Source organism: Marmota marmota, unplaced genomic scaffold (assembly GCF_001458135.2).
Source record: "Marmota marmota marmota unplaced genomic scaffold, marMar, whole genome shotgun sequence".
Lineage (NCBI taxonomy): Eukaryota > Metazoa > Chordata > Mammalia > Rodentia > Sciuridae > Marmota > Marmota marmota.
This window is the reverse complement of record NW_026000153.1, coordinates 1,165,053-1,192,573: the sequence shown is the minus strand read 5'-3', so window position 1 is coordinate 1,192,573 and position 27,521 is coordinate 1,165,053. Positions and strand designations below refer to the sequence as shown.

At 32.6% G+C, this 27,521-nt stretch overlaps 1 protein-coding gene and 1 pseudogene across 2 annotated transcripts in view; one reads left to right on the top strand and one right to left on the bottom strand.

The window, feature by feature from the left end:
- Positions 1 to 27,521, bottom strand: part of Stk31 (serine/threonine kinase 31) — a 77,169-nt gene that overhangs the window by 23,343 nt on the left and 26,305 nt on the right. For both annotated transcript variants that reach the window (XM_015490351.2, XM_048786322.1), the window contains exons 9-21: positions 27,111 to 27,226; positions 24,325 to 24,484; positions 20,443 to 20,565; positions 12,341 to 12,520; positions 11,696 to 11,812; positions 10,096 to 10,215; positions 8,599 to 8,730; positions 5,928 to 6,029; positions 4,492 to 4,572; positions 2,492 to 2,617; positions 1,770 to 1,895; positions 1,502 to 1,588; positions 173 to 322 (exon numbers count right to left, since the gene is read on the bottom strand). In XM_015490351.2, coding sequence (XP_015345837.1) covers positions 173 to 322; positions 1,502 to 1,588; positions 1,770 to 1,895; positions 2,492 to 2,617; positions 4,492 to 4,572; positions 5,928 to 6,029; positions 8,599 to 8,730; positions 10,096 to 10,215; positions 11,696 to 11,812; positions 12,341 to 12,520; positions 20,443 to 20,565; positions 24,325 to 24,484; positions 27,111 to 27,226 — 1,620 coding nt within the window. The remainder of the gene's footprint in view (positions 1 to 172; positions 323 to 1,501; positions 1,589 to 1,769; positions 1,896 to 2,491; positions 2,618 to 4,491; positions 4,573 to 5,927; positions 6,030 to 8,598; positions 8,731 to 10,095; positions 10,216 to 11,695; positions 11,813 to 12,340; positions 12,521 to 20,442; positions 20,566 to 24,324; positions 24,485 to 27,110; positions 27,227 to 27,521) is intronic.
- LOC107146261 lies at positions 16,413 to 16,705 on the top strand (annotated as a pseudogene).

The window sequence follows — 27,521 nt, the reverse complement described above, 5'->3', positions numbered from 1 at the left end:
AACTCTTGTTCTAGCACCTGATTGACAACAGGTAATTGCTTATACTACATCACACACCTTAACTGAAAGCACAGGTCTTACAATAAATTACTATATCATGCGTAAGTGCTGACTTACTGCCTAGTAATATTAAATAAAAGTCTAGAACTTATTTGTAAAACTGATATTTTACCACAGATTTAGTGAAGTCAAAATCTCCAACAATTCCTTGTTCACGATTTAAAGCAAATACGTTGTTCTGATGAAGTGATCCATGAATTATGTCAGCCTTGTGCAATGTGTGCAGGCCCTGGGCAACACCTTTCATGACCTTTAAAGCTTCCTATAGGTAACAAGAGGTTAGAAAATAGGCAAATCATTTTAACACGTGAATCTTTTCCCTGTTAAGAGACTGTTTCAGAATGAGTAAAATTTCCTCCAAATAAACCTTTAGTAAGAATACAGCATAACACTATAGTGAAACATGAATACCCATGTTTACAGTATCACAACTCACAATAACCAAATTATGGAATCATCCTAGATGTCCGTCAATGGATGAACAAATTAAGAAAATGTGGTATATATACACAATAAAGTTTTATTCAGTCAACAAGAAGAATGAAGTTATGTCATCTGTGGAAAATGGATGGAACTTCAGAGCAGTATTTAGCAAAATAAAGTCAGAAAGTCAGGGGCCATATATTTTCTCTTATATATTAAAGCTAGAGAGAAGAAGTGGAAAAAAGGTAGAGATATCTCATGAAAACACAAGGGAGATTAGTAGAGTAGAAGTGGTGGAGCAGGGGTAGGTAGGAGAGATGAGAGAAGGGGAAGGGAAGGGAATGGAGAATGATACTGACCAAAACATATTGTTCTATTGCATGCACATATGAATAGGTAACAACAAATCCTACTACTGCATGTAATTATAATGCACCAATTTTCAAAAAGGCAATAAAGAGAATAAATCATAAATAAAGAATTAAAGGCCAGATAAAGCCCTGATTATGTAACTTGTATATTTGGTGACTGTGTATGACTGCAAAAGTATACAAATATATACACATTCTGCAGTGTCTAAGAAAACTTAGATGACAATGACAACCACATAAAACAACTAGAAGAGACTGAAAATAATGTTCTGGGTAGTCCAAATTATAAATTTACAATGATAAAAATTAAAGCTGACACTTAAGTGCTTATAATACTAAATTCTATACTAGGCAATTCACATATAACATAGCTTAACAATTTATAAGTTTGGGATTAATAACCAAGAACGCATATATTTCAAGTCCCAACTGTATCTCTGCCTGAGGGACACTGTGCAAGTCAAAGACTCACTTTTCTCATTTGTATAATAGAATTATGTCACATCACAGAGTGGATGAGACAATTAAATAACACAAGTCAAAATTTTACATGGTATCACATGTAGGATGACCTAAATAAATATTAGATATTAAATATTAGGTGTTATTTTCTCATTAATATATCCATGGAAACTGTTTTGACTTACTTCTGAAGTTAAAGGCATACTAGCTTGAATAGCACTCAGGTTTGCCCTAGGATAGTATGGGACCATCAGATAAGCCATAGGATCAGACTAAGAAGCAAAACAGAGAAGGTGACTCCAGTTAAATATTGTTCAACATATTTTTATTACACACTGATTCTATAAGATAACTTTAGCTTATGTTAGAAGGAATGAATTACTGCTCTAAAACATGGAAACCAAAACTTAATATAAATATTAAGTCTATAAGAGATAAGCATAAGAACTTTACCTTACACAAAAACAGGAATATCAATGGCAGTAACCCGGAATCTTCTTTAACTTCTCTCCAAGCTCTGTGATAGGTAGCTGCCCTCTGAATCACCCTGGCTTCTGTGTCAACATCCACAGAATAGCCCTTGTATCAAGACAGAGACACTGGTAATACCAACATTTAAAATCCCACTCTAATTACAGATCACTCCCCTTAAACATAATAATTTTAAGTAAATAAGATTACATTTTATTATTTTCTATTCTAATTTTGTAAGTATTTTTTCTGCTTTGAATACTATAATTATGAAAAGAAAAAATAATTCTACCTGTAGCTTACTACGCACATTCTATTATGTGTAGCAACTAAGGCTAACTTAATAGTGTCACAAATCAATCACAAAAGAAATTAAGAAGTAGGAGCTTGTGTTGGCAACATAGCAGAGATTTTGAAAGGAAATCTAAAAATAAAGCAGAATCTTAAAAGGCTATTGGATAGATTGTAATAACTTCACCAAAAAAAAAAAAAGCAGTGAATCCCACTAAAGACCGATACTACTTACAAAATTGAAGGAAATTTAAGAGTCAAAATTAATTCTGGCAACCAAAATAAAAGAATCATCATCACGCCAGTCAACTTACATCCTTTATAAAATAAAAAGTGAGTTTTTTCTTTCCTGAAAAGTAACATCACTACTTCCCAACTTATAAAACTCCCCAAATCAGAACTTAAGCAATTACCTTTAAAAGAATTGTCTGCCCATTAACTTCACAGCACACCAAAGGACGCTTGCTGCTAAGTTCCTTCATGGGCTCAGCATCAAGAATATCTCGTTCCAAGCTCATAGTAAGAAGACCACCAGAGTTCTACGCACAAGTTTTTATTACAGTTGTAGAATTTAACCATGTCTAGCACTTTTAAATCATCAACATAGTTAGCTACATGCTGTTAAATGGAATGAACATCATCAACCCTACTAGAAAAACCAATAAAACAAAAATGTTGAAAATTTTTTGTATTTTTTCTGGTTTCTGACTTGAACTCATACCCACAGTGTAATCATCATATAATAATCACTGTTACAGTTCTAGAACAGATACTACAGATGACTGGGATTAACCAGATAGGCTGCCAAGAAAACTTAATGTTTACTTGAAAAACCTCATGGTTTTCTGCAAAATACTAAAATAATGACAAAGTAGTTGTAGAATAGGAATGAGAAATCTGAAAATTGTAACTACCATCAAATAATTCTAACACCTCTGCCTCTGTTTGAAGTCCTCAAAAGTGAAACTAGGTTTCAAATGTTTTAATTCCACAAGATATTTCTGCAACTTTTTAAAAGAATAAATTTTCACACCAAAATCTGACAGTTAATATTATAAATCACTTTATTGCTTTGTAGTTTTAGTAAAAAGGGTCAGGAGTATTTCCTAGTTAAGTGACATTAGTATATTTAAGTAATCCACAATACATATAATCAACCTACAAAGGAGTCCAGAGAATACTTCCCAGTTAAACATCTTAAAATCATTAAAGCCTGCCATAAACCATGATTAAAACCTTTTATAATCTTCTACAATAAAGAAGATTAACATATTTTTAGAAATGAATTTTCATTTCATGGCATACATAAACACCTACACAACATGAGACACTCTAGAGTTGCATAACTGCAGGTAAAACTCATCATTTTCATGTCTAGTCTGTAAAGACTTTATATTAATTGTTTAAGAAATTTTGATCTTATATGAGAATAAACTCATGTGTTTATACAAACATCCCTTTCAATACTATATTTAAGTTTATTATGGAATTAAATGACAATCATAAAGAATAAATACAGTTGGCCCTCCATATCTATGTATTCCAAATCTGTGCAGTCAACTGTGACTTGAAAATGTTTTTTAAAGTGTGTGTACTGAACATGCACAGACTTTTTTGTCATTATTCCCTAAACAATACACAGCATTTACACAGCATTTACACTGTACTAAGTATCATAAGTAATCTATGATGATTTAAAGTATACTGGAGGATACATGTAGGTTACATGCAAATACTAAGACATTTTATGTAAGGAATTTGAACATCTTGGATTTAGGATGGGGTGGGGGGGTCCTAGAACCACTAAATACCAACTAACAACTATACCTCATCTAGTTCCTCATCCCTAACAGACAATAAAACACAAAGAGAGAACAGATTCTGCCCTGAGAGCCAGAATTTACCAATCCTGCTCCATACTGTCCAGGTCTAATGTTAATCTCCCAGACTTTGAATTGACCTGCCTAGAAAACAAAACCCACCTCAACAACTCTACCTTAACCTTCTTCTCTCAATTTTTTCCCCCAACCTGCTCTAACTTGAAAATCACATTAGGTTTAAATTCCTCATGACTAACAGTATCCTGTTTTTATATAACTCTCAAAACTGCAGTTAAAATTTTGTTTTATCATTTAAAAAAAAAACACACAAACAAGTGCCATACCATCTTCTGAATGAGAATGAAGAGAAAATAGAGAAAAATATGTAAATGAACATAAAAATTCAGATCTGCACTGTGCAACTACTTAAGACAGTCTTGAGAAAAGGTGCTAATAATATTTTAAAATGTTCATCAGAAACATTTATTTTTATAGAAAAGATATTATAAATTTAACAATGAAATACAGTCTGAACATTATCACTTTTCTACACTCTCTGCAGAGTAGCAATTCTCAGGGGAAACAAAGCTTACCATGTATTTAAGTAATCCTATTTCAGGATAAAGCAGAGGCAGCTCAGGGAACCATTTCTGTGCCAAGCTATTCAGCTTCTCCTAAGTTAAAAATGTAATTTTTTATTGTAGATCAATACATATTTCATTGTTATGTGTTCCTTTTCAGGATAATACAGTATGTCAGCATCAGTCTTTTTACATATCTAATAAGATATATGATCCTAATTTTGATTTCTATTTTTCAGAAATACCAAGCAAAAACCAAGTGATACCTTGAATCAAAATTACCACCTTACAAATAGAAGAAAAACTTAATTATCAATTTTATGCCTTGTATACATATATAAGCCTAAGGTCAAAGTTCATACTCACTTCCAAACTAAAATGAAAATGTATAATACTATATCAACTTGAATAATAAACTGTCATTATTTCCTAAAATATTAAGAACATGGTAGCATTTTAAAATAATGCATGTCTCATTTAGAAGGAAAAAAACTATAAAAGCCTGAGACAAAAAATAAGTACATAGCTCTGCATCACTCACTCTGAAGCAAATGTGAAAACTAAAGATCCTTACAAAAGGAAAATCATGTCACATGCTTAAGAAAAACTTCTAAACTTTTATAAATTTTATCAAAAGATTCATAAGGTGTTACATATAGTCAGATGAGTTTGGTAATTAAAGCATGACACTTAAAATGTCTATTATTTTACAGTACTTTTATTTTCATAGCACTGTAAATTGACTTCTTCTCTATAATATGCCTCAGACATAAAGTACAATATTTTTTCCTTTTTAAAGAGAAAAGACACTGATGAATTCTTCTAAGGTAACAGTAATTAGGGGTAGAATGAATGACTTAAGATACAACTTTCTCAAAAAAACAGGTAGTTCCATGTTACATTCACCAAAAATAAAGAATGTTGTTCCATTAATGTTTACATTGAAACATTATGCTAAAGTGATGTTCATATAGGTTTATTTGAAGAAATTCTTATGCTTTATGTTAAACAAAAAAAGATGCCTTTGTTTGTGTGTGTGTACTGTAATCTCAATTCTGAAAACAAACAGAAAAAAAAAGGGTAAATGGAAGTCAAAAGTTAATTGTGACTACTAACTAAGCTACCACTAGGTGAGAAAGTTATAAGTAATGTCTTTTCCTTTTTTATAATTTCCACATTGGTATGGTCATGAATTATTCTTTCATAAATTAATTTCACTGGGGGTATAGCCCAGTGATAATGAGCTTGCCAGAATGTGTGAGGCCCTGGGTTTCATCCACAGCACTGTCAAAAGAAAAAAAGAAATAAATTTCTAAATTCATATAAACATTTTTATGCCAAGATAATACCTCTGGCCTTGTGATTACAGTCCATTTTATAGAATGAGTATTTTAATTCAATTTATAGAGCAAAATCTGATTTAAAATTTCAAAGAATCAAAGACTTACATATTCCTCCCTTTCATGATAAATTTCCTGAAAGACACTGTTGCGCAACTGAGTAATTTCTTGTTTTATTTTTTCAATCTCAGATCCATCATGGTCATCAGACTTTAATCAGAAAGAAAAAATGGTTTTACAATGATTTAAGCAGACTAAAATCAAGTCTTCCCATAAAATTAGTTCAACTTCTATGTAAATCATTCTGTGTGATATCTATGCATCCTTCAGTACCTACCATCATAATACTTGTTAAAGTAAACTTAGTTCAGTTTATTCTAACACTGATTTTTTTCCAAAACCTACAGGAAGAAACTATAAACAATAAAGATAAAAATCAATTACAGAGTTTTTTTGGTCTTTTAATTTGCTGTAGATTTTCTCAAAGATCAAGATGACTGGGGCTGAGATTGTGGCTCAGTGGCAGAGCACTTGCCTAGCATGTGTGAGGCACTGGGTTCAATTCTAAGGACTGCATATAAATAAATAATAAAACAAAGGTCCATCAACAATTAAAAAAAAAATTTTTTTAAAAAGATGACAAACTGCAGTCATAAAGTAAACGTGTTCAAACAGCAATCAAAATTGAATTACCTGGAATTGTTTTTTACATAAGACTTGGTTAAAAATACAACATACCAAACTGTAAAAAACAATAGTCAATGTGTTAATAATCTACTACCGGAAAAATTATTCAGAACTCACAAACACTCTGTAAGACCCTAATGAAGTTTTAATTAAAAAGCCAACTTAAAAGATATATATATGCTTTTAGGACTGGGGTGGTGGCTCAATGGTAGAGTGCTCGCCTAGCATGCATGAGGCACTGGGTTCGATCCTGGACACCACATAAAAACAACCTAATGTATCCACCCAAAACTAAAAGATACATAAATAAATAAATATTTTTTAAAAGATATATATGCTTTGGGCTGGAGTTGTGGCTCAATATTAGAGCGCTTGTCTAACATGCATGAGGCACTGGATTCAATCCCAGCACCACATAAAAATAAATAAATGAATGAATAAAACAAATAAATAAAGGTAGTGTGTGTCAGGGTTTTTAGCCCCTGACCAGCGGGAAAAGCACGCCCTGACCAAGACAAGACAAGAAAGGTAAAGGTAAAGGTCTGCTGGCGGCCCACACCCCAGCACCCAGCCCTCCCTCCTGGGAGGACAATCAAATGTGCCAGGGAGAATAGTCAAAGCAGGATCTCATTTAATAAGGAAGTACACACAGCTTATATACTGCACAGGAGCCAATCAGAATAAAGGTCAGAGGAGTGGAGTAAGTTCACATGTACACCCATCCCATAGTCTGTAAGGGAAGGCAAGAGCTGTCCAGAGGGTGGAAGAGTCCTGGACCTATCCTGGAGGTGGTCCGCCTCCTCCGTCACCGCCCACAGCACCACCTCCTGGCTAATCGCCAGGAGCCATCCCAGGCGCATGTGTGGCCTCAAGACCAGGAAGCAGGCAGCCATGCCCTACAAGTGTGTCCATCTACAACTAAAAAATATTGTTTAAAAAGATATATATGCTTTAAAAATTATATATTTTTCTCCAAATATTGAAAAATTAGACTGAAAAGGCCTACCTTCCCCACAGTCCAGAATAGGATAAAGCTGGAAAACTCTTAAACTATGAAATTAGTTCTAGAATAATTACCACTCCACTACCAACTAAGTGTTCAGAAGATGAAAAGAGATAATCAAGTTTGATTAATTCATAATAGATTCCTTCTGTAAAAATATTAAATCCTCAAGAGAATACAGAGAATTGCCAGTTTACTCACAATGTTTCAAGCCTAAAGAGGTTAGTTGAGATTGAATACCCTAATCCCTCCATCTGTTTTCATATGAAAACAACTTAAAATACTTGCAAGAAATATTATATGACTCTGTCTCAAAAGAAATAATTTGAAAGGGCTGGGGATGGAGATATGAAAAATTGTGCTCTATATGTGTAATATGAATTATAATGCATTCTGCTGTCATATATAACAAATAAGAATAAATTTTTTTTATTTTTTTTTAAAAAGGGGGGAAAGCATGGGGGTGGGTCTGGTGATGTAGCCCAGTGGTAAAAGCACCCCTGGGTTCAATACCCAGGAGCAAAAAAGAAAGAAAGCAAAGAAAAAGAAAGAAGTATTAAGTATTATGTCCAGTCATTTAAAAAAAAAAGAGTAAACAAAAGATACCATGATCTAAAAAATATACCTTTGGGGAAGTACCCTATTTATCACCTGTATGAAGTAGATTTTATACTACAACAGACAGTCTTAACAGTTCAAAGCAAAAAAGTCTTAAAAATTACTCCAAAATGTTCATGTTACTGAACACCAAGGAAGCCATGTAAAATGTTTTTAAAGAACATTTAAGAGGTAGAAATGTGATATGGTTGAGTGATAGAGCACTTGTCCAACATGCTGGAATTCAATCCCCAGCATGGCAAAAAAAAAAAAAGAATATAAAAAATTTACTTAAATGGGAGAATGTTTACACTGTTAATATAGTCTCAAATATTTATACACTCAGAAAAAAAGCTAAAGTATATAAAACAAAACATAAATGTAATAGCTCTCTTATTTTAAAAAGTATATTTATATACAACTTTTATGAATAAAGCTCTAGTAAAATGAGGTACAAACAGAATTCAGTTAGAAGCAACTGTTTTTCCTTACTTCTTCCAAATTATTCTTTTCAACCAACTTCCATCTTAGTCGAGCTTTTAAGCCTTTCAGTGTCTTCTTAATGGACAGCAAGTGATCCACACTGGGGCTCTTATTTAAACATTCAATAATCTGTTTTTTAAACTAAGAGAAAGAATTACCATATTTTCAAATACAACAGACAGTAATATTAACTGAACAGTTACTTACTGACCATTTATTATTTCTCCAAGATCTGACTACAACTGAAATACTCTGAAAATTCTATAATTTTCAACAAGACAATTCTACCAATTTCCTAATTATCCACACTTCAAGAAATCTCAGTTTCAGCACTAAAAGTAACAAAGTCAATACTTCAACTAAGACATACAATAAGACATACATTGTTAATATGGATGCAAACTGGAATATCTAGTGAGGATGTAAATTGAAATAATCTTTCCCAAAATGGTTTGACTATATGTACCAAGTTTTAATAATTTTCATTCATGATAATGTGGGAATTAAAATTTTAGGAATCTGAGAGATTATAAAAATTATGGGCCAGGCATGATAGTGCACACCTGTAATCCCAGTGGCTCAGGAGGTTGAGTTCCAGGAGGACTGCAAGTTCAAAGTCAGTCTCTGCAACTTAAGCAACTTAGTGAGACCCTATCTCAAAATAAAAAAATGAAAAGGGCGGAGGATGTGGCTCAGTGCTTAAGAATCCGTGGATTCAATCCCTGATACCAAAACAAAAAACAAACAAAAAAAAGTGTGTTGTTTTGTTTTTTGTGTTTTTTTAAGGCAGGAGAAAAAGTTACCTTAATGTCCAACATATATGATGAAAGGTTAGATAACATTATACTTCTATATAGGAATGATGATTTATTTACTCAAAATGACAGCACAAAAGAATCATTAATCATATGGGAAAATGCTCATAATATACTACTGAAACATTATAATAAGCATTCTGTGTATATTTTCTCTCCATTCAAAAAGGAAATAATATGAATCTTTCTCAAAGGACAAAAGAATAACAATTATGTTTTCAAATACATAAGAAAATCAAAGATATTAGACTTAATAAAAAATGTATTTAGTCAGACACAGAGGCACACACCTGCAATCTCAGCTACTTGAGAGTCTTAGGCAGGAGGATAGCAAATTTGAGGCCAGCCTGGGAAACTTAGTAAGAACATATCAAAATAAAAATAAAAAGGGCTACAGATGTAGCTCAGTGGTACAGCAGCCCTGGGATCAATCCCCAGCTATTAAAAAAATACACACATACATATGTATGTGCATAAATCCATATATATGCATATATTTATATCAATAAAAATCATCATTCCCACTTTATAGTGAATTCAATTATATACCTTATAACTACAGCTATAGTTTTCCCAGCAATAATAATTTACTGACCCAATGAGAATTAAACTACTAGAGAAAAATTTAAAATGTTAAAAAAAAATCCAAAGCATCAATTTGGAAGAACATTAAGACAAAACAAAATCCAACCTCAGCACTGTTCCTGTACTTGGATTGTACTGTGGCAATGAGCCTTTCCTCTGAACGGATTTTCTGTAGTACTTGACTGTAAGTATTTAAAATGATCTCCTTGTCTGCATCACCTTGCTCCTAAATAAAATCACATGTGGAATCATACATGAGAATAGCCAAAAATAGTTAAAATCTTCAATAATAATAAATAAAGTTCAAAATTACACCTTTAAATTACTATATTTATTTCAAATGACTTCTCAAGAACAATTTTTTTCTAGATAGAACCTTGATATTAAAGACATTTAATGGAAAATTTTACCCCTATTACTCTATATATTATCCCCGAAGCTGTCTGGAATAAATGCTAAAGAAAATCAGGAATACTAACCTGCTAAATAAAGAAACAAACAATATAAAAAACTTCAACACTCATTGTAGAAATCATCTATTAACATCCACTTATATCATACCTGACAACACCAACCAAACCTATTTAACAAAAGGAAAATTCAGTTGTTCATAGAGTAAAAAAGAAAAGAAGTAAAATGAAAAGCATAATCACTGAGACTTTGGAAAGCAACTTGAACAACTAATGAGCATCCTAATGAGAAATGTTAAGATTACAAAATACTCTTCTGGAATCAATATCAAAAGCAGTAGAAAATGGGAAATAATTGAAATCAGAACCCAAATCAATGAAATTGAAACAAAAAGAATTTTTTAAAAAATCAACAAAATGGTTTGCTTGAAAACAAATAAAATTGATAAACCCTTAGCCAAGCTAACGAAGAAAAAGAGAAAAAAAGTCACTCTCATTATTAATTATTTTAGTAATTTACTAAAATTCTTGATTAAAAAAAGGAAATATCATGGATTGTGGTTGTGGCTCAGTGGTAGAGCACTTGTCTAGCATGTGTGAGGCACTGGGTTCAATCCTCAGCATCATATAAAAATAAATAAAATTTGATACAGGAATACATATTATACACAATAAAAAAGGGAATACTAATTAATCTGTGTGTCTACTTCCAAAGCTCTCCCAAATTTTTAGTTGTTTTTAATTGAAGTCACTATATACAATAAACACAAGAATCAAATGATATAGAAAGCTGATCCACTCAGATGAAGAGAGATTTCCTTGAATTAAATATTAGCTTTTGAAGTGTGAAATGTTCTATTAAAGTGAAAATACCACCCTACAGAAGAATAAGATTTTGCACTATATACAGATTACAACTTCAAGTGTTACTCTTTCAAACAGGACTATAAGAGGAAAGATCAGATCAGTCTTAATACTTCCTAGTTAGCAAAAGAAACCATCTTAATAGTTAATACTTTCTGGGCTGGGGATGTGGCTCAAGTGGTAGCGTGCTCGCCTGGCATGCATGCGGCCCGGGTTCGATCTTCAGCACCACATACAAACAAAGATGTTGCGTCCGCCAAAAACTAAAAAATAAATATTAAAAATTCTCCCTCTCTCTCTCTCCTCTCTCTTTAAAAAAAAGTAATTAAAAATAATTTTAAAAAGTAAAAAAAAGTAATTAATAGTTAATACTTTCTAACAAGAGAAAACACTGCTTCAAAGAAAGCAATAATAAAGAATATCATTACTCACAATCAGAGATATTTCCAGCTCTTTACAGACACATGACTCAGTCTTCTCTAGGATTTCGTCAATATTACCAAGTGTGTCTTCAGAAATCAGTGATTCTTCCAAAGACAGATCAAAAACCTCATTTGCAAAAAAATAAAAAATAAATAAACTCAATTAATTAATTCAGTTAGGATTCATTTTACCTTTATACCTGAAAAAAAGCATTAGGAATGCCCTGAGTGATACAGGGGAAATAAGATTACAGAGGAAAAAAGAAAAGACTTACCCTCATAAAACACATGTACCAGAAAAGACAAGTTACATGCATGTAGCATATCTAAAGAAAATTAGTGTTTAAGAAAGGTGAGAGGACAATGCAGAGGAAAAGTAAGAGCAAAAGCAAAACCTAAATGATGTTTGTTGTTTTTTGTTGTTGTTGTTGTTGGGTGTTTTTTTTTTTGTTTTGTTTTGTTTTGTTTTGACAATAATGAAAGGAGCAGTCTGACTAAAAGCTGATAAAGAACCTTGATCCTCTGGTAGCAAATTTAAACCTGACAGGGATGAGTAGACAATGTTAGCTTTTAAACAAAGGATATGATTAATGTATATGGAGTCCCCCCCCCCCATTTTATGCCACAAATGGCACTGAATAAGAGTTTTCTTTACCTTTAGAGTGCTCTGGAACCATGCTACAAGATGTTGCAGAGAAGCCTCAGTTTCACTCCTCACATTGGTGAATTCCTGTCTTTTATCACACTTCCACTCATAAAATTTTTTAAGTATTTCTTCAGAATTTGTTCCTTCTTTGGCCTGTCCATACACTGCTTCTAAAGAGGTTGATAAATCCTACAAAGAGAAATATTTCTGTTTATTAAAGATTATTTTCAGGCACAGAAGTGCACACCTGTAATTCTATTAACTCAGGAGGTGGGGACAGCAGCATCACAAGTTCAAGGCCAGCCTCAGTAACTTAGCAAGACCTTGTCTCAAAAAAATATATATGTACAGGCCCAGAAACTTAGCTCAATAGTAAAGCATCCCTGAGTTTAATCCCAAGAACCAGAAAAAAATATATTAAAACTTATTAACTTCAAGTTAGGATTCAAGCACTGTATTGAACATAGGAGATTAAAAAACAGTATTTGAATCCCCATTCTTAAGAAGTTTATAAATAAAACTTAAGACTTATCAGATGAAAACACAGAACTATCTAAAAGGTGATTTTTGGACCATTGAAGTAAAAGTTATATTAAGTCAATTCATTCAAACAGCAAGTTTTATATTCTTAGGTTTTTTTTTTATTATTGGTTGCTCAAAACATTACAAAGCTCTTGACATATCATATTTCATACATTTGATTCAAGTGGATATTCTCAGGTTTTTAACAAATTAGAAAGTGGCCTCTATTTCCTGACTTTTTAAGAGTAACAAATGTTTGTCCTGACATGGTGTTCCCAGTATATTGCTGGACAAAAATATATTATTCACCGAAATATACAAATAATTCCAATTAAGTAAAAACATTAAGCATATATATGTACTTGAAAGCATTTTTAAAAGACTGGGGGGGAAAAATTTTTTTAAAAAAGGTATTTCACCAAAATAGAAAAGAAACAAACGAGAAGAGGATCAAGAGGGAATAAGGACAGGAAGGCCTAGGGAAGTAATGGGAAACAAAATCCACTAAATTATGCTATGTACACATATGAACATACCCCAGTGATACCACTTACATACATATATATTTATAATGCACTAATTAAAATAATAATAGGAGGGAGACAGAGCAAGCAGATGAGGGAAGGAGAAAGGGAAGGGGAAGGAAAGGTAAGATGCTGGGAGATGTGATTTATCAAATTATGTCATGTGCATGTACAAATATGACATAATGAATCAATTATTTATAATTAAAATGTACCAATAAAAACAAATAAAAAGTAAAGAAAAAAATAAAGAATGGAAGAGACAAGGTAGGTACCCAACACAATCTGCTGACTCTCTCAAGGAATCAAACCCTAGAAATGGTACAGAGACAAGAGAAAAGCTTAATAGTTTCCAAAAAAAAAAAAACACTTATCACAAAACTCTTTGAGAAATCCTCAAAAGACAATGGATGGTGCTTACCACTAAATGAATAGTTCTTGCAAGTGTAAGAAGATCTATATACCACAGCAAAAAATAACTTGTGGGAAAACAGAACTTCCTTCATGTAACCTACTCTCTCTCTCTCTTTCCTTGGGCAGGAAAACAGCAGCACCAGCAAGAGGCAATGGGGTTATACCACATAAGGTCACAGATGAGGCAAAAACTGATAACCAGGAGAGCAAGGTTGGCCAGCCCCTGAACATTCTCTTTCCTTCCCATTTCTCCTAAATACATGGGAGCATTTATGTCCAAGTGGTAGCCGCCAACAGAGGTTGAGGTAAAGGAACTGGGAGAGATATAGAACACAATTTTTCATATGTATAATAAGAATTGTGATGCATTCCACTGTCATGTATTTAAAAAATAAAAGCAATTAAAAAAGAAAAAAATAAAATTAAATGAATTGGAAAAAAAAAAAAAGGGGAACTGGGAGGAATGCTGATTAAGACCATCTAGAAGAGAAGCAGATAGGCAATAGCTACACCCTAACTGCAACACCAGAAGTTCTACACCACAAAAAACAACCCCATTCTATTCCCTGAAGGCATCAGAAATCTTTAAAAATTATAGTATAGGATGTCACTCTTACTCTGCCTCTCTACCATGTTATCCCATACCTACACAACATACAGAGCTAAGGCAGTTCTAGTCCCAAGGAAATATGGAATCTTAAAGACAGGTAAAAGGGAAGATGAAATGTGTGAAATACACAAGTTCTTGGAGAGAAGTATAACAAAATAAGCCACCTTATAAAAGAAGCAAAATCAGTAACAGATTCCCAGATAATAAGAACTCAAAATAAGCATAACAAATAACAAAAGAAAGAGTATTGGAAATACAACCTGGTACTTTAAATAATAACCAACTAAAGATAATGGGTATGAATGGAACCTATTTAAAAAACACAATGGACTAGAAAAATGACAGAAGACATACAGTTAGAGAACCTACTGGTGAGACAGATGGTTAAATCAAGGATACCTCCAAAAAGCCCCTAAAAGGGATAAAAAGAAAAAACTGCATTAACAGTTATAATATGCAGAGGATAAAAGAAGTTTAAATATCCATGTAACAGAAGATCTGGAATGAAAGAAAAATTCACGAGGTGGGGTAGCAGCTGCAGCAGTTTCTTAAATATATATCAAAGATTTCCTAGAATTAAAGAAAGATAAGAATTCAAAACTGAACTGACCTGAATTATATCAAAACTTAAACATGTTATAGTGTAATTTAGTAACAGTCAAGAGAAAATTTTAAAGCTTTCAGAGGGACAAAAAGTCAAAGAACTGATAAATTACAAAACTCAGATAACAATAGATTATCATTATCAACGTTCCATAGAGAAAAATGGCCTTTGGATCTAATAATTTTATAGCCAGTTAAATAATTTATATGAGAGACAGAAACATGATATCTTTAAACATTTAATGCCTCATAAAGTCAACTACACAAAAATGTCTCTGAAAGCACAAGGAAAATATCCTAATATCTTGAAAAAGTCCAAAGACACCAAATAACACCTAAGAAATAATGAGAAAGTAACTCCAAATTTTATTTGATTGAACTATCAAACACAGTATTCATAACTTGTGACTATAATCCTGATCAACAATATTGGTTGTTTTGCTGGTTGCTTTAGGGAATGAGACAGAAAGGGGGACACCAAAGACAGGGGAGATCTTAAGTATTAGGGATAGAAGTGAGACAAAAAGGAAAAAAGAAATCATAATAAAGATACAAAAATAAGATCATGGAAATAAGTTCTAAACAAACAGTAATTAAATATGTAAGTCAACTAAGTTACCAATCAAAAGATAAATTTCTAAGTTGAAGTCTTTTAAGAATTGATCATGAGTGCATTAGTTAAGAGGTAGTTCAAAAACAGGATACAAAGAAAAAAGAAAAAATATATAAAGTAATTATTAACCAAAAATAAAAGTGGGATGGTAATTTTAAAAAGAAACAAGATTTTATACCAAAATGTGATAAGTGAAAAAATAAAATTACATAGTGGTTAAAAAGAAAAGTTTAAAATATAATTGTGAATATATTAATGTCCAGTGTGTTTGTGCGTGTGTGTGTATCCCTCTAGTTCCTTCAGGTGTTCAAAATACATACATACCAAAAAGTAAGTAAGGATAAGGATTAAAGCTTCAGATGATATACAGTTATGCATTTTTTAACATTTCAGTCAGTAAAATCACATATACAACAGTGGTTCTATATGACCGCAATTGAACTGAAAAATTTATATCACCTAGTGATAACATAGTTATCATGATGCATTACTGACATGTTAGTGGTGATACTGGTGTAAATAAACCTACTGCACTGACAGTTGTATAAAAGTATATAACACATAAAAATTATATATATTACATATTTGAAAATTATAATGAAAGATCGTTACTAGTTAATGTATTTAATAGTCTAAGGAACCTTTTTTGTTATTTTAAGAGTATACTACTTCTACTTATTAAAAAAAAAGTTAACTCTTGATTTTTATTTTAAAGGCAGCACATCTCCCTACAAGATTAAGATATTGGATAAAATTCAAGGGACTCATCTTTGACTGAAGCACTCCTGACCTGACTGGTGATTAATAAACATACCAAGAGAATATGGCTGCACAAATGCCAGAATCTGATCAGATAAAACAGTTTAGGGAATTCCTTGGAACATACAATAAACTTACAGAAACCTGCTTTCTGGACTGTGTAAAAGACTTTACAACAAGTAAAACCTGAAGAGATCACCTGTTCAGAACACTGCTTACAGAAATATTTAAAAATGACACAAAGAATATTCATGAGATTTCAAGAATATCATATTCAGCAGAATGAAGCCCTGGCAGCCAAAGCTTGACTCCTTGGTCAACCACGATAGAGAGAAATCCTGATGGATGGACTTTCAATGAAAGATTGCCAACAGCTGTTGCACTGGAAATGAGGATTTATATGACAGAATCCCCTGTTAAACCACCCGTCATGACTCTTTGGCAGTGGAAACCAATGAAGAAACAACATCACTGTTCACCAAGAATAATTAAAATAAAAGATCTTATTGTTCAGAGAAAATACTAAGATACATTTGTTGAGGCCTTAAGATTCTGCAGCTTGGTCACACTTGATTAGAAAAATAAACCACTGTTTCTTCCATTGTGACTATTAATTTTAAAGCAAAATATGTGTCCAATCACATGTATGATAGAAAAATTTTTATTCTAAAAGTGAAAAAAATGAAAATATCACTAAAAAAACATTAACTCTTAAATAGTCTCAGGAAGGTACCTTCAGGAGGTACTCCAGAAGAAAGCATTATCATCATAGGAAATGACAGTTCTGAGTGTCTGAAAGACATTCCAGTAAGACAACATGTGGAGGCAGAAGACAGAAATATTGATTATTAAGCCCCCGCAAAGGCCTAAGCTACTATGTTTGTGTCTGTTTTTAACAAAAAAAGAAAAGAAAGTTTAAAAAGTAAAAATAAATAAAAATTTGAATAACAGAAAAAGTTTATAGATTGAGGGTACAGAGAAAAATATTTTTTACAGCTGTACAATGTATTTGTATTTTAAACTATTACTACATGAGTCCAACAGTTGAAAAATAAAGTAAGCTAAGGTTAATTTATTATTAAACTAAAAATTATTTTTATTAGTGTCACCTAAGCATAGTGTTCATAAAGTCTACAGTAATGTAAAATAATGTCCCAAGGCTTCACACTCACTCACCACTCACTTAGCAACTCACCAGGGCAACTTACAATCCTGCAAGCCCATGGTAAATGCCTTATAAACGTGCACCGTTTTAATCTTTTATACCATATTTTTCCTATACTTTTTCAATGTTCACACTCACAAATACTTAGCACTGCATTACAAACACCTACAGTATTCAGTACAGAAAAAATGTACTTATTTGTAGCCTAAAAGAAATAAGCTCTACCACTTATAGGTACCACTTATAGGTATTCATTAATAGGCTATATTACCAGGTTTATGTAAGTATACTCTGTGATGTTTGCACAACAATGGAACTGCCTAACAATGCATTTCTGAGAATGTATCCCCTTTATTAAGTGATAAATGACTGTGTATATCTAGAACTGCACCCCAAGAAAAACTAGAATATACTTTTTTAACTCATAAGGAACAATTATGAAAAACCAACCATGTATTTTATGCGACAAAAGGATTAATAAATGCACTGGAAGTTAGAAATCATGAACTTTAATTTTTTTGACTAACTTTCATTATAGAAATGTGTTTCTTAAGTACTTGAAAAATATAAACAAACTATTTCTTAGCAAAATGAACCAAAGTTTAAAGAATATTCTGGTGACGTAGGTAAATAAAGAGACAAGGCAGGCAAAAAGTCTTTTAATTCAGGTTAAGCATCTCTTCTCCAAAATTCTTTAAGTGTTTCAGGTTTTAAACTATCTCCAAATACATAATGAGTTATCTTAGGGATGTGTTTTCCAAGTCAAAACACCAAATTCATTTGTGTTTCATATACATCATATACACATACCCTAAAGGTTACTTTTAAGTAATTTTTACATGAAAAAAATTGCATACATTGAACCACTAGAAAGCAAAAGTGTCCATTCATGTTAAAACTACTAGAGAAACTAGGGACATAAGGAATTTACCTCAACATCATACAGGTTATATATGACAAAACGAAAGCCACCATCATATTGAATGGGGAAAAATTGAAAGCATTTACTCTAAAATAGAAACCAGACAAAAATGTCCACACTCATCACTTCCATTCAATATAGTACTTGAAATTTTAGCCACAGCAATTACACAGGAGAATAAGATACAAAAAGGGAAGGAAGGAGTCAATGTATGGCTGTTAACAGATGATGATTTTATATTTAAATTTAAAAAAAAACTCCACTAGAAGACTTTTTGAGCTGATATAAATTCAGCAAAGTAGCAGGAATAGAAGATCAACATACAAAAATCAATGGCTTTTCCATACACCAATAACAAATCCCCTAAAAAAACATGAGAATAATTTCATTCATGATTACCTTAAAAAATAAAATATTTAAGAATAAATCTATCCAAAGAGGTGAAGACCTCTACAATGAACATTACAGAACACTGAAAAAGAAATAGAAGACACTAGAGCATGGAAAGACCTTCCATGTTTGTGAATGGACAGAATTAATATCATTAATATGGCCATATTACCAAAAGCAATCTACAGGTTCAGTGCAATCTCCATCAAAATACCAATGACATTCTTTTATGGTAAACTAGGAGAAAAAAAAAAGATCTAAAATTCATAAGGAAAAATAAAAGACCCAGAATAGTCAAAAGAAATCTGAGCAAAAAGAACAATGCTGGAGGCATTGCAACTTCAAATTATATATACTACAGAGCTATGATAAAAAAAAAATAGGTTGATATTGGCATAAGAACACATACCAAGACCAGTGAATATATGACAGAGACAAAGCCATACAAGTATAGTCATCTGATTTTTGACAAAGATGCCAAAAACATGATAGAGGAAATGTAAACTTTGCAACAAACAGTGCTGGGAAAACTAGATATCCATATATAGAAGAATGATGTGTGTTTTCTGCTTTGTTTTGTTGGCAAAACTAGGGATTAAATTCAGAATCTTAAACATGCTATATGCAAGCACTCTACCACTGAGCCACATCCCCAGCTCTACATACAGAAGAATGAAACTGGATTCTTCTCTCTCACCCTGCATAAAAGTAAACTCAAAAGTGGATCAAAATCTAAGAAATTACAACAGAAACCTTGCAACTACCAGAAGAAAATACAGGGTCACCACACCAACATATAGGCAATGACTTCCTCAAAACTCAGGAAATAGTACCAAGAATAAATAAATGGGATGGCATCAAATTGAATTGTTTCCGCACATCAAAGGAAGCAAAGTATAGAGCCTAGAGAATGGGAGAAAATCTTTGCCAGTTACTCTTTAACAGGGGATTATATACAAAGAACTCAAAAAACTGAACACCAAAAAATAAAAATAACCACCCAATCAATAAGTTGGCAAATGAACTAAACAGATACTTCCCTGGAAAAATACAAATGCTCAAAATATAAGAAAAAAACGTTCAACATCTTTAGCAATCAAGGAAATGCAGGGCTGAGGTTATGGCTCAGTGGTAGAAGACTTGCCTAGCATGTGTGAGGCACTGGGTTGGATTTTTATTTTAAATAAATAAAAATTAAGGTCCTCAACAACTAAAAAAACTTTTTTTTAATTAAGGAAATGCAAATCAAAACTGTGCTGAGATTTCATCTCACCACAGTTAGAATGGCAATCATCAAGCACATCCTAGCAACAATATTTTCATACCACAATATTTTCATTCTGTTGGCATTTTTCATTCCTGTAAGGGCCGTCTCATCAGCTGTAAGCAGGCCTGGGTTCAGTCCCTAGTACCGGGAGGCAGGAGGAGGGTGTGGGGGGTACACACGACGACTTAAACTGGAATTCAGCAAAAAAAAAAAAAAAAAAAAAGCTGTGCAGCTGTCAGTACTTTCTAAAATCTCAAGGTAAATACTAATTTCCCCTCTCTCACTGAGTAAATTTATAATTTAATATATTTTTAATTCCAACCTTCAATGTTTTTAAGCGTTTATTAAGCGGTAATTCATCCACTTCCAGAATAAAAACTTCTACTGCCATATATAGCTTCTGTTGTACTTCATTTCTTTTGGCAATCAAAACATTCCCTTCATTCTGGAGGAAGGAAAAGAAAAACCACCATTAATATATCGGGTGTTTTTCACGCATTTACCTACATGAAAAAAAAAAGTGATTTCTAAAATTTAACATTACTTTCACCAAGCATAGTAGCATTTAAGACAAATACTTTTCTCCTTATCACCAAAGAGACAAAGAACATCTCTTCCCTTAATAAAAACATTTAAATTCAACAATCTTGCCCTGAGAATCTTTATTTTTTATTATGTCTGCAATGAAAGTTGTTAATAAAATTATACAAATTCCTATTAATTACACACTACCTTTCTTTTACTCCCATCCCATCCTCAATTCTTTCATCTAGTCATCTTTCAAGATTTAGTTAAACTTCACTGGAACAAAGCCTCCAATTTGCCCAAGAGGTTGTTTGTAAATTATGTATGTAAAAGATAACCAAGAGGGGCCTGAGGTTGTGGCTCAGCAGTAGAGCGCTCACCTAGCAAGTGTGAGACTCTGGGTTCGAGATCCTCAGCACCACATAAAAATAAAAACAAATAAAAATAAAGGCATTGTGTCCAACTACAACTAAAAAAAATTTTAAAAAAGATAACCAAGAACCCTATGCATTATCTCTATTGTAGTACTTACCATTTTATATTGAAACTATTAGTACATCCATCTAATACCAAAAAAGAAAGAGAAAAATTATGTCCTAAATATACATATACATATATATATATATATATATCTCCAAATTACAGATAATGGCTATATATAGCCATTATCTATAATCATATCTGGAACATATACTTAAATGCTTGAATTTCTGAATATTTTTTCTTACATAAGCTCAGACTATTTTATACTATAAACAAAAAGAAAACAACTTCAAGTAAAACTTCATCAAAAAATAAAATAGCAAACAAGGAATTAGGCAGTACATACATAAATAAAAGTAACAGTTCTAAGACCAAATTAAATACAAGACGGTTAACTTTGAGTGCAATTTTTATTACATATTTATTCAGTAATCTACTCTTCAGTTTACAAAATGAACCTTAAGTCCTGAAACATCAAGAGTAGTAGGAATAATTAATTGCTTTAAAAAAAAGTCACATTTACACTACTAGAACATTATGTCTGAAAGTCAAATTAATCTTCTTTCCTCTCTGTCCTGAATTATTTTCCCATGCCCAAACCACAAAAACAAAATAAGACCATAAAAGCAGGTCTTTTTCATCTTACTATATGAAATTCATTAAGATGTATTTAAATGGTGCTGGGAAAACTGGAAANAGGGGAGGGGAGGGGGGATAGTAGAGGATAGGAAAGGCAGCAGAACACAACAGACACTAGTATGGCAATATGTAAATCAATGGATGTGTAACTGATGTGATTCTGCAATCTGTATATGGGGTAAAAATGGGAGCTCATAACCCACTTGAATCAAAGTGTGAAATATGATATATCAAGAACTATGTAATGTTTTGAACAACCAACAATAAAAAATTAAAAAAAAAAAAGAATCTGTGCCAGAGAACCTGGGGAAAAAAAAAAGATGTATTTAAAAACTGACCTTGTGGTTTAAATGGAAAGAGAATAACTTTTCAGTCACACAAGCCTGGGTTCAAAATTCCATATCAACATTTAGAACTACACAATCTTGACCAATTTCCTTAACTCTGGTGAAACTGTTTCCTCATTTATGTAATAGTAACAAAAATGACCATTTTAAAAATCAATATGAGGTGCTCATCTAGCATGCGTGAGGCACGGTTCAATCCTCGCACCACATAAAAATAAAATAAAGATATTGTGGCCACCTACAACTAAAAAATAAATATTTAAAAAAAGAAAAATTAGTGTGAAAGGGAAAATACTGGGGAATAATGATGGCCAAATTATATTGTTATACTGTATGCATGTACAAATATGTAACAACAAATCCCACCATTATATATAATTTATGATGCATGAATACAATATTTTTAAAAATTAAGGTATGGAGGTTTATAAAATACCTACAACATTGCCTATATTTTATAGAGATTCAAAAATTACTGATTTTGATATTTTTACTTCCATAGTAATAAATGACCCATTACCCAAATCCAATCCTTTCTCCAAACTAAACATTCCTGGCATTTCCAAAGGCCTAGTTATCCTGTTCACACTTTTTATTTAGAGCCAGCTGGGTTGCCAATTGGTCAACCTAGGTATAAATAATGAGTAAGATGTTCAGAGTATAACCAGAGGCAGAAACAACCAATACTTAAGATGAAACAAGTCCAATGACAATAAAAAGCTCATAGGTGTTACAGACAGCTTTAATGGTTGTGGGAAATATCTTTACAAGAAAAAAAGGTGTTCATTTTCATTCAATACAATAAACTAAAGAAAACTGAAATAGGAAATAAACAGACTTGTACTTAAGCTAATAAAAAAAAATGCACATGAGGGCTGGGGCTGTAGCTCAGTGGTGGAGTGTTTGCCTAGCATGTGTGAGGCAGTGAGTTAAATCCTCAGCACCACATAAAAATAAACAAAGGCATTCTGCCCATCTACAACTACAAAAAAAAATTTAATTTACATGAAGTATTTCTTCATACCTTCCCCACTCACAAACTACCTCTCAACACTAGATGGCTTAGATAGTATTTAATAACATGGAAGAATCTAAAACACTACTTATACTAGAAGACAAGATCCACATGAGCATGTATGAAAGTTATCATAGTTCACAAGGCTCCTATGAATCCCTCAAAAGTTCATAATTATTATAATAACTCCACAAGTTGAGCTTCCCAGAGTCCCTTGAAAGACATACCCAAATGCAATAATCCCCATCAAGAATCTGTAGTTGAGGCTGGCTGCTGGCATACTCCTATAATCCCAGCCTCAGAGGAAGCTGAGGCAGGAGGATCACAAGTTCAAGGCCAAACTCAGCAACTTAGTGAAATCCTAAACAATTTAAGGAAACTATGGCATTGAAGAAGATAATGCTAAGTGAAGTTAGCCAATCCCCAAAAAACAAATGCCAAATGTTTTCTCTGATATTAGGAGGCTGACTCACAGTGGGGTAGGGAGGGGGAGCATGGGAAGTATAGACCAACTCTAGATAGGGCGGAAGGGTAGGAGGGAAAGGGAGGGGGCAGGGGGTTAGCAAGGATGGTGGAATGTGATGGATATCACCACCCAAAGTACATGTATGAAGACACGAATTGGTGTCAACATCCTTTATATACAACCAGAGATATGAAAAACTGTGCTGTATATATGTAATAAGAAGAAAACAATTTAGCAAGACTGTTTCTCAAAATAAAAATTTAAAGACTGGCGATGTAGCTCAGTAGTAAAGCATTCCTGAGTCCAATCTCCAGTATCAAAGGATAAAAAACAAAAAGAATTTGTAGTTGATAATCGTTCCTAGTCCAGATACAATCAGGACTTACAGTTACTATAGATAATTTTGTCCAGTAATACAGGTGAACTATTTTATCAGATTTCCAAGAGAACAGAGAAGAGTTAATCAAAGATCATCCGAAAGGGAAAAGGTTCTGTTAACCATTTATCTACAATAACCAATTATCTTTCTTATAAAGCAATACTTTTGTAGCATTTTCACATTAACCATTTGATTATACAAATAAAGTATGTATTTAAAATGTGAATAAAGCATTTAGTTTATGCAAATATCATTGTAATAGCCACAGTCCATCTCTGCTTTCTCAAAAGATAGTATGCCTTCATGTTCAACTGATTAAAAAATATAAAAGAGAAAAATTCTCAACCCACCACATTATAACAACTTTGGATCTTCTCCTGAGCCAGACTGTATTCTGCCCAAATTTTCTCCAATTCATTCAAAGAGGCTAGAGTAGTAATGCACCCTTCATCCAACACTTGTATAGCATCTGAAAGGTCATTTCCAAAACGAACACTGATGTTGACACGCCTATTTTTTTAAAACAGCAAAAAAAATAAGATCAAGAAGTCAGAAAGTTAGCATAAGAAAAACTTACATATTACTGGTCTAAAAGTTACTATTACCATTACTGGCTATGAAGAGATACATTTTAAAACATTATATAAAATCACATATAACTTTAATAAAAACTTAATTTTTAAAATTGGGGGAAAATAAATTTTTTAAAAACATGATATAAAAAGATACCTTCAAACATCTGAAGATTTAAACAATATCAAATGTCTTTTTAAAAATTTTTTTATTTGTTATTTTTAGATATACATGACAGTAGAGGGTATTTTGATATATTACACATACACAGAGTATAACTGATTCTAGTTAGGATCCATTCTTGTGGCTGTACATGACGTGAAGTTTCACTGGTGGTGTATTCACAAATGTCAAATGAACTTTGAATTTCTGATCTATAATCACATTTGTAAGAACTTCTCTGAAAATTTTAGACACAGCCAATCTTGTTTAGCAAAACTAGGATAGTCCTGGTAACCTAACAAACAGACTAGCATTTGAAGAGTTAAAAAATACAACCTCAAAAAAAAAAAATCTCCAAAAAAAGAAAAGAGAGGCAGGCTAATTAGAAAAACTAACAAGATCCATTCACTTTTTTCCCCCCAGCTTCCAAGCAGACTGCCACCATTCTAATAGGACATTGTTCCCTCAAACATAGATTAAAGCATATTGTCATTTTGGCCCAAAATCTTGTCTTAAGCTTTGTCAGAATGGCCACTTGGTTTTTTGGTAGTGTATCAAAAGTTCATTAGGCTCTAAAGGGACCAAGTTGCTCAAACTTTTAAAAGACACACCACATGCCAACTGATAGATTTATACTGAAAAAAAAAATTCCATTGAGGGGGAGAAAACTAACAAAATATTTATTCAGGGAAACATCTCAGGGTATCAAAGTGCAGGAGAAAGTGAATTACTGGTTTTAAGTACAGTGTACAGGATGAAAAGAGACTGTGTCAAGAACTATTTTATTCAAACTGACAATTTAACAACCTTAACGAACAATAATGCAACCCTCTGTTAAGATAAAATACCTGTTATGGTTTAGCCATGAGGGAGTCCCCCAAAAGCTCATGTGTGAGACAATGCATGAAAGTTTAGAGTGAAATGAACTTTCACTTAACCTAATGAGTGTATTAATCCCCCATAATAGGGATTAACTGGATGATAATTACAGGCAAGTAGGGTGTGGCTAGAGGAGATGGGTCATGGAGTCAGGGGTGTCTTTGGGGGTACAGATTTCATCATTGGAGAGTGGAGCTTGCTCTCTCTGCTTCCTGGTACCATGCTCCCAGTTGCTTTCCTCCACCTCACTTTTCCACCATGAACTTCTGCCTAACCTCAGGACAAGGGGAACAAAGCCATCTGTGAACTGAGACCTCTGAATTCATGAGCCCCAAATAAACTTTTCCTTCTCTAAAACTGTTTTTGTCAGGGCTTTTTGTCACATCAGCAAAAAAAGCTGACTAAAACACTTACGTAATTCTATTTTTTTTTTTAATATTTACTTTTTAGTTGTAGTTAGACACAGTAACTTTGTTTTATTTATTTTTATGTGGTATTAAAGATGGAACCCAGGGCCTTGAATATGCTAAAAAAGCCTCCATAAATCTATTTTTATTAAGCTTATACATTTTATTTCCTCCCAGAATACTAATTAAAAAATAACAACTTGTTTCTACTTAAGGAAAAAAAGCCACGAATCAAATGAACCAAAAAAACTATTAAAACACTGCTTTTGTGGCAGAAAGGAGGCAATGGGGTTTAACAAACCATAAAAACTATACCTGGAACATAAAAAGAAATCTAAAGGAGACACTCTAGGATGCCGCCAATTGCTGGCATCATGAAGCAGTGCCAAAAACCTACATAATTTTAATGCAGACTTTTAAGAAATACTGAATAAACTCAACATAAGATTTGTGAACTCATTTCTTCCAACTCTATGAAGATCACTTTGTAAATAATATATTTTTTATTTATACAGAGCACAGTGATGTAATTTAGATTCCTGAAGCCTTTAGTTTCAGTATTCCAAAAAAAAAATAATAATAATAATAACCCCAAGCAAAACAATGACATGGTCGTTTTCCATCAAACTACCTCTTAGAAGTTGTGTTTGGGGGTTTTGCTGGGTTGGTTGGTTTTTTGTCTTCTTTTTAATGCTGGGAATTGAACCAAGGGTGCTTAACCATTGAGCCACATCCCCAGCCCTTTTTTCTTACTTTTTGAGACAGGGTCTTGCTAAGGCTGGCTTTGAATTTACAATTCTCCTGCCTCAGCCTCCCAAACTACTGGGATTATAGGTTTGTGACACCTGTCTTTTGTTTTTTTAATTTCACTCTAAGAGATGGCCTTAGGACACTAAAGTTTCAAGTAGTGACAATAGAAAACTAAGAACAAAGACTATAAAAATTACTCTCAGGAATAACTATTTTTAGTTTCTCTTTAAAGTCATAAAAATACAAACATTAAATTTCAAACCAAAATAGTAGGCATTTTTAAAATCCCATTTTAAATAGCACTCAAAATTAATTGGTAATTATTTTAAATTATCCTTCCTTCTCAAAAATATGCTTTTACATACCTAATTTCTTTCAATTTTTCCACCTTAGCTGCCAGATTTTTCATTCTGGTACCTACACGAGTCTTTAGAGTACTTTCTAAATGTTTAGTCAAATCCAGGGTAGCTGCTTTCTCTTGCTGAAACAAAGAACACACACATGCTAGTGAAACTCAAATAGGAAACTGTATTTCTGCCATTATTTAAATGATTTTTTTCAGGTGTAATTTAAAGTTAAATAATGTTTGTGTCAAAATGAGTTGAATTGTTGAGCACCCAGCTGGTGTCAGAGAATTGGACCATTGATCCTGGAACAACACATTAACATTTGAAAACCACAGTTACTCTTTTTTTTAATATTTCTTTTTTAGTATAGAGGGACACAATACCTTTATTTTATTTATTTTTATGTGGTGCTCAGGATTGAACCCAGTG